Here is a 16,849-nt window from a genome sequence, read left to right as displayed (position 1 = left end):
GGTGATGGTGATGCTATTCTCATCCAGGCTCTTCAGTTAGGCAAAATGGTTTACCTTTCTGGGCCTTGGTTTTCCTTATCTGTAACACCAGATAGTTGAATGAAATGAAATCTAACAACTCTTCCCAGCTCTCTAACATTTTCCGATGCCATAGGAGGAAGTAAGAGGAATGAGGAGACAGGCTGCAATTCCGAGCACATATGCATTCTCTTAATCTCAACCCAACTTTCATATTTATTCAGTTTCTCTTAAAGGTAGTATGAATGACAAACACTAAATTTTTCATATTTCTGTTAGAATGTGGACCTTCAAAAACTAATTATTAATCCTATGACTTAGTAGAAAAGTTGCATGTCAAATATACTTCCCCCCCCTCCACCCTCATCTTTGATATGTGTTCTGTTGTTTTTATTTCATTAGGAAATACTCCATAGCTTGGGTGGGATTGGAAACCTTGCTCAGGTAAGATTGCTTTTGTGGTGGCTGATCTTGCCTTTTCATTTAGCGCCATGCTCCGGGCAAGAATTAAATAGATGTGTGACAGAAGATGGCTTTTTTATGTTATGCTGTGCCTGCCTCAGGGAGTAGCAGGCAGGTTGGTAAGTGTGAGCATGAGGCATGATACTCACAGAGCAGGGAGGGACCCATGACGTTTTGCTCCAGCTAATCAGGCTCACTTTACCCAGCCTGATGAAATAAGAAAGTGCTAAAAAGGGTCACATGTCTTGAGTTAATGATTACAAGAAATAAATGTTGGCTGGCAGGCCCACGTTCTCAGCATTGTACATACCATTTGGTGGGAGAAAATATCGATCATAGAGATGTTGAGACCTTTTTGACACACGAAAAGGAATTATTGTGTTCACTAAAATATTAATCCATAAGTGACAAAGTAAGGAATGATCTTGACTTCATTTATTTTGTTGCTTTGCAAACTACTGGGGGAGGGTAAGCAGATGAATATATATATGCCGAGCAACTCAAAGGCTTGCATTTATTAATACAATAAAACAAAATCTATGGCTGTGTTATTGAATTGCAACAGCCCAGTGTGTACAGAAAGAATGATTTTTATAATAAGCCTGCAGCCCTTCAGACTTATTCTGAATTATTAATCAGAGATTTAGTTTATGGCAATGTAACATTAAATCTATTTTGTTTTATTATATTTTTGTTCTTAGGATATTGATTTATGTTTGCTTTTTGTTTTTAATAATTTTTTTGATTGGCTGGAGGTTGGCCTCATTTAATAAAATAATATTTCATAATATTATATTGTAAAGGATCTTCTTATTCACTTTAACTTCCATTATAATGTCAGAAATTATGTATATTTCTCTGAGCCTGTCTTTTTTTTATTATTATTGTATTCAATTATCCACAGTGGGAATTATCAGACTACCCCATACCCATTTTGTTCTGATTATTGCTAAATGTGTGTATGCTAGTTAGATACAATTTTGGATATTATAAAACACGTCAATAAAATATACGTAATATATCATAAAAATTCTAAAATTCAAATTCTAGGATCTGTATATTATGTATCTTATATCTTATATGTGTCTTGTATTTGGATACCAAATTATACCAGAAACCTATTTAGTTACAAGTCATTTCTGAGACTCTCGACACAGGCTTTAGGTCTCTCCCTAGACTTCATGGCATGAAAAAAAAGGCAAAGAATTCAATTCGGAAACCCAACCACCTTTTGCATTTGAGTGAAACAGGCCCAGGAGCACTGAGGATTATTTGGTGAATCTGTTGTGCCACCTACAGGTCATTTTAAGAACTGCACAATCTTGTCCCTCGCTTGCTTGTGTGCATCTTGGTGTTCTCCCTTCTGAATGGCTTGTTGGTTTGATCCTTCCTGCAGTACATGGAGATTGTGGCCAATGAGTACCTCGGCTATGGGGAAGAGCAGCACAGCGTGGACAAGCTGGTCAACATGACGTGTAAGCGTTGTTACTGGGGACACAGCCAACTTGTGGACTTGCTAGAATAAGCAGTATGGTGTTTCCAGCAGGAAAAAGGATACTTTGAATATTTATGAATGTTCCCATACACAGTCAGCATATTGGGAGTGCATGCCAATTGCTAGATGCGGTAGCAAAATGTACCCAGAAGGAAGATTTTTAGGTTACAACGCTTACTGTAAAAAGCGCAATTTATTTAATGGAAGACAGGTTTCCATAAAAGCAAATTTTGGTTAAGATATTTTTGCCTCCTTTGATTTCTATTCAAATGCCAGCGACTATCCAATTTATATTGGATATAAATCGGGTTACTAATACAAAATTGGGTTAATAATAATACCGACCTCATAGAATCTGGAGTAATCAGAGCATAAAACAACAAGAACAACAAATCTCATCCGATGTTGATAATGTGCACACATCAGTCTGTGAGTGTGAGACATTCCCTAGTCACTCAGTCATCTCTCTTGGAGGTTCTATCTAGTTCCACCTTCTGTCCCCTCCAGGTTTGACAACCCACAGACTTCCTGGTGTTGTGGGATGCTAGCCCATTTTCTTTGTGTGGACAGGCTGGCCCCCCACGTATGTTTGCAGAGCAGCACACTGATTCTCAGGTACAGGCAGAGAAGAGTCTATTACAAGCCCTGGCAACAGGGAAGTCTCTCTGAGGACAACTATTTCCCTCAGCCAAGGAAACTTGCAAAATTCATTACACTCACTGGCCCTCCCTCCTCTTTATAAGTTAAAATCTTTATAGAGGGAGGATATTTGAAAAATAGGCCTCACTTTGAACTTGTGATGATGTTAAGGAACTTGTTCAGCTTCAAGTGGAAGAAGAGGTTTGCCTTTTGGGGTATTTCCATGATTCATTACTGTCAAATAAGTACTATTTTAGCTTGAGGGGCATTCTTAGGGTAAAAAAAATAACCCTGACCCTCCTGCTTCCATTGTTCCTTTTGTGTAGCCTGTGTTCCCTTTGCCCTTTCTCTGCTTGCCCATCAATAGTGCCAACCTGAGGTTCTATGAGTACTGCCCCCTTTAATCTCTGGATCCTTCTTTGAGTTATTTCTTTCCTTTATAGATATTTTTCAAAAACTTGCTGCTATCAAAGACCAAAGAGAATGGGTCACCACAAGTGGAGCCCACAAGGTGAGTGGCCCATGAAAGAGTTAATTCTTCTGCTACACATGGCAATGATTCACATGAGGAAGTTCAGAGCCACGTGTAATTATAACTCATAAACCTGCCAGCCTGGCCTGAAATTGTGAATCTCTGCCAACTTTTTTATATTCTTTACCAGCCTAACAAGTTAATAGAGACATAGTGGATAAAAGTTTTCCAGAACTCTTTCTTTTTTTTTTTTTTCCTTTTTCCTATATTGTTTAATACCAACTAAATTTCTTGCTTAATTTAAGTGTTATTTGAAAAGCCCTGGCTATATATAAACTGACGTTAGTTGTGTGTTTGTAAATACATAAATATAAATAAACAAATAAAATGTATGTATATACACACATAAAAAAATTCCAAATGACACAGGGGTTATATTAGTTTAAAGCATATGTAATTGCCATTTTCTGTAGGTCAAAAATAATTGAGTATAGGCAATTTCATATGGTTCAACCTCGTCGTTGATAATTATAAGTATATGGATCAAATATACATTTTAAGATGGATGAATGCAGGTTTAATCAAAACAGACTAAATTTACATTTCTAGCAAAACTGTTTAGATTATGGTCATATAGAACGAAGATTCAATAATCTATTGAGTTCTCATGTCCCAGGGAGCCACTTTCCAGTGTATATGGGAGCTAGATTGCCTGAAATGTGTTAATGCATGCTGCTCTTAGTTTAAGGGATGATTCTAAGTGACATATAAGTCAACATTTTTTTTTTTTTTTTTTTGAGACAGAGTCTCGCTTTGTTGCCCAGGCTAGAGTGAGTGCCGTGGCGTCAGCCTAGCTCACAGCAACCTCAAACTCCTGGGCTCGAGTGATCCTTCTGCCTCAGCCTCCCGGGTAGCTGGGACTACAGGCATGCGCCACCATGCCCGGCTAATTTTTTTTTTATATATATATATATCAGTTGGCCAATTAATTTCTTTCTATTTATAGTAGAGACGGGGTCTCGCTCTTGCTCAGGCTGGTTTTGAACTCCTGACCTTGAGCAATCCGCCCGCCTCGGCCTCCCAAGAGCTAGGATTACAGGCGTGAGCCACAGCGCCCGGCCAACATTTTTAATTTCAATAGCCATCTAAGTCACTGATATTGTTGCTTAGGATTTAAAGACAATTTTGAGTTAGCATTAAGGGGACATGAGAAAAGTGTGAAAATGATGTTTGGGAAGCATGTGTTTGAAGACACAGAAAGAAAAGAAAAAGTGAGAGAAGGAAAGGAGGAAAGAATCAGAGAAATAAGGATAATGATAGCTTTATTTAAAAAAATGGATATCACACAGGAGAAATATCTACCTAATAGAAACTGAAAAATCATTTGAGCAGTCATTGCAGAGGTTGCAGGTCTGGCCCGGAAAATTTGGGATGTGTACTTTTTAGCAGGTTCTGAGTTTTGAAAATATAGACAGAAGATAAGAGAATTTGCATTAATGAAGATTCAGGGAAGGCACCTGACAAGACACGGAAGACCTCCAGCCAAGTCGTTACTTAGAATGATGATCAAGGGCATTGATGGTACCCTATTAACATCAATGAGAAATCTGAGAGGCAAATAGAATACTCTGTAGTATTAACATATATTTTTTAGTTTGGAAAAAAATGAAAGTTTCAACATTCTGTTGAAAAATTGTTCTGCCTCAGTCTGCCTCAGAGTGAGTTCTCAATGGCTGGTTGCTACTAATTTTATAATTTACGTCATTAGTCTCCCCACTTCTCCCTGGGGAGGGATCAGAAGTGCCAGAGCAGAATGCGTGAGCATATGGAAAGAGAGGAAACGGTGAGAACCATGCTGGTTGTGTAACTTGGTCTCTTTTACTTCCTGTCTTGGGCAAAGAAAGGGTACAAGGAGTTACTTACTCTCAAGAGTTCCAAAGTAAGGGGGCGGTGGACACCTGCTTTCTATAAAGAACTGGATATTTTGAATGTTTAATAAAATCTCTTTTCAAGTTAAGCCTCTATATGGCCTACAAAAAATAAAAAAAATAAAATAAAAGTAATTACATAAAGCTTGAGAGGGCATAACATTTTTAATTCTGTAAGTAAAACCATAATATAATAATTTGACTGTATTGACAAAAAATGATGTTTATAAAGACATACTTAATGCCATGGAAAAATTTTAGTGGACAACATTAAGAAAAATACAAGAGCAGCTCTAAAATTGTATGCACAGTTTGTGCTTAATTGTATAGGTGCATACCTTATAAAATACTTAAGAAAAAAAATAGATTAAGCCTCTGATCTTGAGAAGGAAATATTATACCATTCAAGCAGACTGTAATACTTATATAATTTATAAAATAAATTTTATTTTACTTATGTAACATTAAGTAAACTTTATTTTACTTCATTTTCCAGACATTAGTAAATTTACTTGGTGCACGAGATACAAATGTTCTGTTAGGTTCCCTTCTGGCTCTGACTAGTTTAGCAGAAAGGTAAGTAGTGTATTTTAATATACTTTCCAGTTCTGCTACTATTGCAATTTAGGTGGGAAGGATGCAAAATAGATCAGTTACTTTGTCACCTACTCAGTAAAAATATTTTTGTTAAAAATAAGTGTGAAATAACATTTTAAAATTTAAAAATTTAAGTTTGAAAGGCAAATTGCAAAATTTTAATTTTTTTTTTTTCCTGACCGGAAATATTTACCTAGTCTTCATCTCACCCTCAGTTACTTCTACTTTCAAAATTACTGTAATATTTCTTTGGCAGTTGCATCTCCCTGACCTTTGTAATTCATTCTCACCTGTGTATTTGTTAATATCAAAACATTTTCAAACACTGTGGCCTTTAAGAGCTTTAAATATTTCTTTATGCTAATACATGGATCATTGCTTTTTTTTTTTTTTTCTTTTTTTGTAAACTGCATATGATTCCTTTTGTATTTTTGGTCTCTTCTTCTGAGATAATATGAGAGTCAGGATATTAAATTAATGGATGTAATATATACATGGATGTTTTTAGTAGTTACTAATATTTTTCAATTTATAGTCCAGAATGTAGGGAGAAGATAAGTGAACTCAACATTGTAGAAAATCTGTTGATGATTTTACATGAATATGACTTGCTTTCCAAAAGGTAGGATTGCTAACAGGGGAAAAAGACAATGTCTTTTATTTGATACAAATGCTTATTATTATTTCTATCTGTCATGTTATTTACATTGTAACTGAAAATCATTAATCAGGTTGGCATTATTTCTGTTTAAGTTTATATAGAGAAACTAGAACAAAAAGGTGTATCAACTTATCTTTAGTCCTGCATTACTTCTAGATCTGGGCATAGAATCTAATTATATAAATCTTATGATAACATCATTAGTATTTTTGTTTATTCCATTTATTTACATTCTGCCTGTTTAGAAAAAGAAACTCTGACTCTATTTTTAGCAATTTCGGATTGTGTGTGCAATAAATGATTAGATTGCTAAAATCAATTGTGCTTAAGGCAAGTAAAACAAAGATAGCTACTGATGTGTTCTGTGATCTTGATGTGTTTTGTGATCACCTGATATAATAGCTCAAAATAGAATCTAGACTACAATGGATTCATTTTCACTTGAACTGAATGTTGTTCTAAAGTATTACTATATCCAGATAGTTATTAGGTTGTGTTTAAATAGAGTTGCAATCATTTGATATTTACTTAAATAAGTCATGATTTTCTAAAGAAGTAAAATAGATAACACAAATCAAGCAATGAGGCCCTGACATTAAACTTATAATTTTTTTTTTATTTCAGCATATTATGGGGGTACAAACGTTAAGGTTACATACATTGCCCTTGCCTCCCCTCCCCCCTGTAAACTTGTAAATTTTTTTGGATTCGTCTTCAGAGCTGATTTACCCTTCTATAAGAGTTCTTGTAAAAGAGCATTATATAGATAAGTGTTATGTAGATAAGAGTCTATATACTTATAGACTTGGTTATTGAACTCATTCACTCAACAAACAAGGTCCCAGACTCTGCACCAGGAGTTGGAAAACCAAAGATGACTAAGTTATGAGTGTGTAGTTAGGGGAGCAGACAGACAGACAAATCACTGGTTTCATTACAGTGCTGTAAGTGGTGCAGTAGAAAAATGTATAAGGCACCCTGGGAGCATAGATCAGGCACCTCTCAATTAGAGTGAAGGGTTATGCCAGGTTTCCTGGAGGAAAAAGGAGATATCTAGGCAGAGGGAGAGAGCAAGTAAAACCAGAAGGTGCTCCAACACAGAGGCATGGAATTGGGTGTGTTAGAGGAATGTGCATTTTTGGGCACAATTGGAGCAAATGAAGGAAAGTACCTGAAAATTAGAGCAGACAGTTAATGATAAGTTAAAAATGTAGCTAACTTTGATCAGTGCTTTCTATATGCCAAGCTCTGCTCTAAGCATTTTTTTGGTTTAACTCATTTGATCTATACAATAACCCTATTATTTTCTGTATTTTATAGATGAGACAATAAGACACCTTTATCCAGGTCATGATGGTCTCTGTGTGTACTAAATAAAGATGTGGATTTTCTCATGAACATTACGGGGACTCACATAAAGATTTTAAGCATGATCAGATATATTTTTTTGAAAGATTGCTCTGATACCAGTGTGTGTGTGTGTGTGTGTGTGTGTGGATGGGGGTGGAATATATCCACGCATTGAGATCTACTTACAACAGGGAGGGAATGTTGGTGTAAAAAGCTTGTGAAGGTAACAAATACTGTTTACCAAAGAACTTATGCTCCTAATGTCAGAGCAGAAAATTTGGCAGGGAGAGGAACCATGGGAAATTGGTTCAGGGGAAAGGAGTTATAAAGCAATATGGAAATGAAGATATTGGAAAGGAAGATGACAGTAGGCTTTATATCTTGAGCATAATCAAGGACCACAAGGATGAGTGGAGCAGTGGGCTTAGCTAGTTTCCAGACACTCAAGAGAATCAATCCCAGCAGTTGCCCAGGAAATAGGGGACACTAAAGGTTCTTGATTGGCACTGGCAGGGTATAGAAGGAGAAAGAAGTATCTTGATGACTCTCAGTCTACTGGCTTGGAAAATTGAAAAGATTGTGGTGCCATAAGTCAAGATCAGGGATATGAGAGAAAAAATAGATTTGCGGATGAAGATAATGACTTTGAATTTAGAGGTAGTGTGGTGAGTGCTTGTGGTACATACACATGACTTAATTTCTGGAAATTTAGATCAATGGTTGGGCTGAGATAATGATGCCAGGATAGAATGGATGTTTGAAACCATAAGAAGGGATGGTAGTATCCAGGGAGAGTGTTTAGAGTGTGAGACTGTAGGAATAAGGTTGATTCTATGAAACACTTATCATGATGTTTCATGGTTCAGCTGAACCTTATGTCTTTACCATCTTTTTTTATGCACTTTCTACTGGGTATATAGTAACCGAGAGCTTTGCACTTAATTCCTCTGCATTGTAGTGTTTTGACATTTTCTCTGAATGTCTCATTTTTTTGCAACCACATAGTAAGATTCTAAAGACTTGAATAAGGCTTTTCATATTTCTTTTGTCTTTAGCACTATGCAGATCTCATTGTTTGTAATTGATACCTACTTGCTGGTCAGTAGGTTTTTAACCAGACCAATGAGGATGTAACTTTGAACAGTGGTCAGCAAACTATGACCTATAGTCTGAAGTTGGCTTGCTGCTTGTTTTTGTAAATAAAGATTTATTGTAACACTGGCATGCTCTTCTGTTTTTTCTTTTTGTTTGTTTGTTTTTTGATACTGGGTATCACTCTGTCACCCTGGGTGGAATACAGTGGCATCGTCATAGCTCACTGCAACTTGAAATTCCTGGGCTCAAGCGATCCTCCTGTCTTAGCCTCCCGAGCAGCTGGGACTACAGACCTGCTCCACCACACCACACTAATTGTTTCTATTTTTAGTAGACATAGGGTCTTGCTCTTGCCTGGTCTAGGCTGATCTTGAACTCCCGACCTCAAGAGATCCTCTGGCCTTGGCCTCCTAGAGTGTTAGGATTATAGGCGTGAACCACCATGCCTGGCCGCTCATTCATTTTTATGTTTTACCTATAGCTACTTTCATGCTATCTCAGCATAGCTGAGTAGTTGTGACAGAGATTATGTGGTTAGCAAAGCTGAAAACATTTGGTTCTGGTCTGGCCCTTTACAGAAAACCCATGATGACCCAGGACTTAGAAAATGTTAGAGTTATATTCCATGCAGTGATGATAGCTTTAGTGTACATATAAAGTCACTAACTGGCAACGCCGTGATTCTCATCCCCACCCTCCCCATCCCTTTCAGACTAACCGCGGAGTTGCTGCGCCTACTTTGTGCCGAACCCCAGGTGAAAGAGCAGGTGAAGCTCTACGAGGGGATACCTGTTCTCCTCAGTCTGCTCCACTCTGACTACTTGAAGCTGCTCTGGAGCGTTGTCTGGATTCTGGTCCAGGTTTGTGAGGACCCCGAGACCAGTGTGGAAATTCGCATTTGGGGAGGCATCAAGCAGCTTCTTCACATTTTACGAGGGTGAGTCCAAGTGGGCTTTGGCCTACTTTGCCCTCTGCGTCGAAGGCTGGGCCTCTGACAAGACGGCATATTGGGTGTGTGCTCACCTCCCTCCCTCCTGCTGTGTGTTCTTTGGCCCTTCGTGTTTTCCAGAGCCATCTATACTTGTCACAAGCATGCTCTATGTCAATGCCAGGGTCATTCACCTTTTAAATTCCTTGGGGACCCTGACATATTTATCTTTGCATCACTGGCCTCCAGAACAGTGCCAGGAATGTGGAAGGCTGTAAGCCTGCAAATGTAATGTAGGCTGAATGGAAATCCAATAACTTAAAGAAAACTTAAAGAAACTTGTCTTGCCACCTTTTCCTTGAATCAGTGTATGTATTTTGTCATGCCAACAAGTACAATAATTACTAAATTATTGTAATTTAGTAATTTAATAATTTAAATTATTTAGTAATTTAATTTAGTAATTTAATAATTTAATAATTACTAAATAATTACTAATAATTACTTTACTAAAAAGCTTGTGTGTGTATACATATTATCTATCTGTAAAAGGAAAGTCTAATTTTTTTTTTGAGACAGAGTCTCACTTTGTTGCCCAGGCTAGAGTGAGTGCCGTGGCGTCAGCCTAGCTCACAGCAACCTCAAACTCCTGGCTCAAGCAATCCTTCTGCCTCAGCCTCCCAAGTAGCTGGGACTACAGGCATGCGCCACCATGCCCGGCTAATTTTTTCTATATGTATTAGTTGGCCAATTAATTTCTTTCTATTTATAGTAGAGACGGGGTCTCGCTCTTGCTCAGGCTGGTTTCGAACTCCTGACCTCGAGCAATCCGCCCGCCTCGGCCTCCCAGAGAGCTAGGATTACAGGCGTGAGCCACCGCGCCCGGCCCAGGAAAGTCTAATTTTAAGGAACAGATGTATAATCATTATTTAAAATAAGGGATGATATTATTAATTGAGTGGTTGCCATGTTACTGACCCTGGTCCAGTTGCTCTACTTTTCATTCTAATCTTCATTGCAGCCCTCTAAGGTGAATATTATTATTTCTTTTTTAAAAGTAGAATTCCAGTGACATTCTAAGCCATAGGCATGGGAAAGGAATAGTTTTTTTTTAACATAGTTTCCAATTGAAATTCTCTAGAAGTATGTCACAATCTAACTTCTGTATTTTCTTAATTATATATATGAAGTAGCGAACAATAATATCTTTTGGTACCTTGCATGGAAAGATTCTATTACCTAATTTTGTTATAAAGTATAATTCAGCCCTATGGGTACTAAATCAAAGTTAAAAATGAATAGGTATGCTTGAAAGGGATCATGTTTATGATCTGTAGTATATAAATAAAGATCATTATAATAAAGGCAAAGTGACTTATCAATTTTAATATATTATCAAATCAATATTATTAAGACTTTGCACTTGTTATGCTTCTAGGGATATTACAGAACTATGTGTTACCAACTCATTTTCTCTGAGGGAACATTCTGAAACATAAGAACAGACTGCAGAGTTACAAACAGTAGCTTTAATTTTTTCTGTCATTATCTAAACAAAGGCAAAAAAATTTATAGACTGTTGACACAATCTACATGTTTTTATCACCATGATAAGAAAGTCTCGATTAAAGTACAAATTATAAACCTTTCATTAGTGCTGTGATATAATAAGCTAACCCCTTGGTCAAAATAATTACAATTGCCAAAGGTTTTTTTGGGCTTGTAGGATGATGAAAATGGCGGTTATTATTCATTATTGGTCAGTCGTACCTGTTACAATAGCTGTGGGCTGCCCTCTTAGAGAACAGCTATATGGTTAAGCAATGCTTCCAAGATAAAACCTGCCTTTTTCTCACATACAGCTGAATCTAATACAAAGCACTAGTTTCCCTCTTTTGCTCAAGTCATAACTGTGCTTGATAGAAAAGAGTTCTTTCACGTCTAAAGAATCATTTTCTGAGTTTGTTTTTGTGGTACAATGTTAGAAAAATCTTCCCTGGGAAAATGATATGTCAACTCTTATTCTATGTTAAATATGTCTTGTCCTCTGGGAGAGTTTATCGCCCCAGCTGGATAAACAGTATCCTTTCAGAGCCTGTGCCTGTCCCTGGGCTGCCTGAAGCTGGCACTAGGAGTGGATGTTCCCAGGTTGTCTGGTGGTTTGAGTATGAACAGGTGCTATTGTCAGGGCAGTTTCCAGGAAACCCGTTCGTGCACATTCACCTGCAATCCCAAACTCAAAAGACAGTTCTCCCAGGGCTCTATACTCTTGATCAGGTGGAGAGATCTGTAAAATTTGAGTTCGAAGATAATTATGTTGACAGGTAAGATCACCAGTTATGGCTGACCCTAGAGCCAGCTCCATTACCTTTCCCATGTGTCTTGAAGGAAGGACACCAGTGGACCCAGATTATATGAGAGGGAAGTCAGGGAGACTCAATCCACATGATATTTGGGCACACAGAAATCCAGATAGAGCTGCTACCAGAAAAAAATAAATAAATGAAAAAAATATGGTAATCATAGAAAACAAAAGGAAACAAAGCAGACAAAGGACAGATGAAAGATCTATTGTGGAAGACAGTGCACTGAGTAAACAGAAAAACAAATGCTTTATTTTATCAAAGACATTAAGAAGAACATGAATTTTGAAAGGAGATTAAAGATGAAATGATAGGGAAAACAACAACAACAAAAAATAACAACAAAAGGAAGGAGATTGCAGAGCTAGGAAAGAAAATATGGACTGGTAACACCCAGAGAACTGATAAACTCTCTAGAATACCAGAAAAAAACAGGAAGTAGTAAAATGAAGGACAGGCTTGAAAGAATTAAATATAATTCAGAGGGAAAAGGTGAAGGAATGAAAGCAATTGGAAACTCAAAGATAAGGCCAACAGAAGATGGGGTTTCAGCATGTGGATAATTGAGATTCCTGAGGTAGAGAGTAAAATAAAAAAGAGACAAAAAAGTTCAAAGAGAACTTTCCTAAAATAAAGGAAAATAGGAATTTCATGGAAAAAGAAAACTCACAGTAATTAAGACTGAGATGTATTCAAGCGAGTTGATTGCAGTGGAGTAGGGAGTTCAAAAACGACGGTGGCCAAGTGGAGCAGCGAGGTAAGGACAAGGTTTTCAATAAATAGTCTGCAGTCAGTTCAGTGACCATAAGAAGAAAAATGACTTCTACCTCACATCACACACAATCAATTCTAGGTGGATTGGAAAGTGAAATAATACAGACAACTTCATGACATGGGAAAGGCAATGATTTCTTAAACAGGGTACAGAAAGGACTGACCATGAAGGAAAATTGATAAATGGTCTGTGCATTAACTTTTCCTTTCCAGAGACAGAAATTTTGTTTCTGATCGTTCCTCCATTGGAAGCTTGTCGAGTGCAAATGCTGCAGGCCGAATCCAGCAGCTTCATTTATCAGAAGATTTAAGCCCTCAGGAAATACAAGAAAATACTTTCTCTCTTCAAGCAGGTATTTATGTTATATTACTATTTTTAATTATTTGATACTGTATAATTTTTGATGTTGCATTATTATTCCCTCTTATAAAGTTAACATGGTAGTGTCAATTGGGCACAATTTGTAAGTTTATAAAAATGTAAAGTTAAACCCACATGGATGCCACACATTTCTTGGTACTAGTGTTGGATTTGCAGATTAGTGACACAACAAACTTTTCTCTCTCTTCCATGTTCTGAACTCACCGAGAAGTAAGCACAGAAGTCAGAGATAAAGAGACAAAATAAATATTAGCTTTTTTTTTTTTTTTTTTTTTTTGAGACAAGGTCTCACTTTGTTGCCCAGGCTAGAGTGAGTGCCGTGGCGTCAGCCTAGCTCACAGCAACCTCACACTCCTGGGCTCAAGCGATCCTCCTGCCTCAGCCTCCCGAGTAGCTGGGACTACAGGCATGCGCCACCATGCCCGGCTAATTTTTTCTATATATATATTAGTTGGCCAATTAATTTCTTTCTATTTATAGTAGAGACGGGGTCTCGCTCTTGCTCAGGCTGGTTTCGAACTCCTGACCTCGAGCAATCCGCCTGCCTCGGCCTCCCAGAGTGCTGGGATTACAGGCGTGAGCCACTGTGCCCGGCCTAAATATTAGCTTTATTATTGGTGAAGTTGGATTAGAGAGTGCAGCTTGATCTGTGGCCAGAATCATGCTTTCTAGAACTTTCTCAACCTCAGGGTGCCCTACTTCAGGGGAGGTCTGCAGTACCCACACCCATCTCACCAGGTGTGAGGGAGTGCTTTCCTCCTCCTTTGTGAGCTCCAAAGAGAAGGCAGCAGCAGCTATTACCCTGTGTGGGATTTTCACAGGACAGCAGGAGTCGTGATGCATGAATACACTTTTTGGCCAGGCCACCTCGAGCAGTCATTCATGCACAGGGGCAGCAGGCCTTTGGGACAAGTGGAGCTACAGTGCAGTCTGAGTGCTGCCAGGCCAAGCTGGGTGTCCCGGAGCAGACCCCAGGAAGGGAGCGGAAAGATAGGGTGTGGGCCAGCAGGGGGGCAGGGAAATCGTAAGGTGAAGAGCAGACTGGCAGGGAGAGAGGATGAGGGAGTGGGGGTAGGAGAAGGCAGGCTTTCTCTGCTCCTTGCTGTTTCCTCCTGGAGACTGGGGAAGACATTTCTTCAAAGACTATGAAGACAGGGAAATAGGATCCCCTCCTCGAATTGCCATTTCTGCTTACTCTGAAAGGCCTCTCTCTTAATACAAGGGCTCATGTTGGAGATTTACTGTTTGAAGCCTCCCTAGGAAGTATAATCCAGTTGAATCTCAGAGCTCTGAGTATTTCTAGGACCTTCTCAAAGAGAGGGTGAGATCAATGGTGACAGGAGGCAGAAGAGTGGTTACCTACCTGTGCGATTACAAGGGAGTTAATCTCTATAATTAGGAAGAGGCACAAGGGAGTATTGGGAGCCTGGAAATAGTCTATATATTCACCCGGGGTGGGGGTGGATAAAGGGTATATAGATATGTAATATCTCATCGAGCTGTACACTTAAGATGTTTACGTAGCTTATTTAATATCTAAATAAAAATGGAAAAACAAATGAAAAATTAAAAACATAAAGGGTTAAGAGTAGGGTCTGATTTTTGGCTCCACCGGCATTGATGGTCATATGGCCTTGGGCAAGTTCTTTAACCTGACCAAGCTTTGGTTTTGCTCCTGTAAAATGGTAATGATAATCATGGTATCAGAGACAGAAGGTTATTGTGAGAATTACATGAGGATATGCGTAAAAGTCTTTAGCGCAGAGCTGGACCAACAAGCAAGGCAAGGCTCAATAAAAGGGTATCATCCTTTAGGGGTGCTCTGTGCTCCACAGTCTGGTGTACCTCTGGGGGACCAAGCATCTCAGTGCAGGATGCCACCCAAGGCTGCCACGATGCCCAAAAGGAGGCAGGAGTGGTATTGCTCAGGACTTGGGATTTAATGTCTGGCAGACGGGGTCTGGACTCCTGGCCCCTTCCACCTACTGGTTGTGTGGCCTAGTCTATTAACCTCTCCGAACCTCTTTTCTCATCAGTAAAACTGGTAATCATAGTACATACTCTGATTAGAAGGATTAATTTGGATTTAAAGCATTCATTCATTTATCAACCATAGTAATGTATTTATTGAGCACATGCTAAGTGCCAGGCATATGTCAGGCACAGGTGATTATAATGAACCAAACACATGTAGTCCCCGCCTCTTGGTACACAGTAGCTGCTCAATAAACAGCCGCTGTGGGATGAATTCCGTGGAAGGGAGGGTTAGACGCCATTAAAAGTCAGCTTCCCTTCTTTCAGAGCTGGGGCAGAAGGAAAATTAGTGTTTCTTGAGTAGTGACTTTGCTAATAAAATCCCCTGTGGAGTAAGAGTATTTGTGTAGAAGTGTATTTGTAGCGATGAAGTACATTATGTGTTTGATTGTTTCTATTCCAGCCTGCTGTGCTGCCCTCACTGAACTGGTGCTCAACGACACCAACGCCCACCAGGTGGTACAGGTGAGAGCACCCTTCTCCGGCCATTTGATGATTGACTTTATGACGAAGAACACAGGTTTAAGGGTCTTATCACATGATGTCTACATATTTAACTGATAAAATTCCACTTTCTGTTCCTGTCCTTCTTTCTTTAGTCGACTTAGCTTAAAAAGGACCGACATGTGGTTAATTGGTGTTGATGTTTCTTCCCTATATTATGTGCAGACCTTTTCATTTTCTTTATCTTTTTAAAAAAGTTATTCTGAATTGCTTTAATTGTGGGCATATAGAGCATATAGGAGTTAAGGGCAGCAGGCATTACAACTAATAATACATCAAGGTTATTTCACTTAGAGGAGATCGAGACAAGCCAAACAAGATATTTATTGCCAAGAGACTGATTTCACAAAGTATAACCCACCAATTAATCTGCTGTGTATACAGCTCTGTATTTACATGTGTATATGTACACACATAAATATAAATAAATATGCAAACACACACATATGTGTACAACCCTTGTGTGGATTTCTATTGCAAAAGTTACCTTCTTGCTGACTTTTATAGAGGGAACTTTTTGAGGGGGTTAATACGCTGTATCTAACTTTAACTTCAAAATACATAAATACATAAGAATTAGTAAAGTATCAGATCATCAATGATTAATGTCCCTAAGGAAACTCAGCAAATCAGGGGGCAGAGGGGGAAGCAGGGTATTTGGAGTTGGCCCGATTGGGATTCAATTCCTGGCATTGTTACCTGCTGGCTTGGATTATGAAAACATGACTTAAACTCTTGATTTTCTCATGTATAAAACTGGGAAATTATAAACTTATTCACAGCATAGCTAGAAAGATTAGGTGCAGTAAGACAAGTAAAGCTCTTCACAGTTATAATATGAATGCCTTCTGCACAGTAAAGATCAGTAAGTTGTATATTTAATGGATAATAGAAAAGCAATAATAAAAATTAATAATTTGTATTCATTCCTCCATGTATAAATTTGCATTAGAAAAAAATCTAGAAAGATGTTAACTGTGTTTTCATAACTTTCATTTTCTTTTTTAATCTGTTATTCTTGTTTCTTTTATTTTTTTCTTTAAAAATGTTTTTTATAATGATTGATCTATATGTATTCCTAATTACCAAAACTGTGAAGGAGAAATTATATTTTATAGTCCGGTATTGTTTAAAATATAAGGAATAA

General features: G+C 38.1%; 1 protein-coding gene across 2 annotated transcripts in view; it reads left to right on the top strand.

Moving 5' to 3' along the window:
• The window catches only part of NEK10 (NIMA related kinase 10), a 228,985-nt gene that overhangs the window by 44,757 nt on the left and 167,379 nt on the right, over positions 1-16,849 (top strand). For both annotated transcript variants that reach the window (XM_076005874.1, XM_076005870.1), the window contains 8 exons: positions 421-462; positions 1,877-1,955; positions 3,058-3,125; positions 5,511-5,590; positions 6,147-6,233; positions 9,430-9,654; positions 12,996-13,135; positions 15,602-15,663. In XM_076005874.1, the coding sequence (XP_075861989.1) occupies positions 421-462; positions 1,877-1,955; positions 3,058-3,125; positions 5,511-5,590; positions 6,147-6,233; positions 9,430-9,654; positions 12,996-13,135; positions 15,602-15,663 (783 nt within the window). The remainder of the gene's footprint in view (positions 1-420; positions 463-1,876; positions 1,956-3,057; positions 3,126-5,510; positions 5,591-6,146; positions 6,234-9,429; positions 9,655-12,995; positions 13,136-15,601; positions 15,664-16,849) is intronic.

Source organism: Microcebus murinus, chromosome 1, assembly GCF_040939455.1.
Source record: "Microcebus murinus isolate Inina chromosome 1, M.murinus_Inina_mat1.0, whole genome shotgun sequence".
In the NCBI taxonomy this organism is placed as follows: domain Eukaryota; kingdom Metazoa; phylum Chordata; class Mammalia; order Primates; family Cheirogaleidae; genus Microcebus; species Microcebus murinus.
The sequence above is the reverse complement of the archived record's forward strand: the minus strand, read 5'-3'. Positions and strand labels throughout refer to the sequence as shown.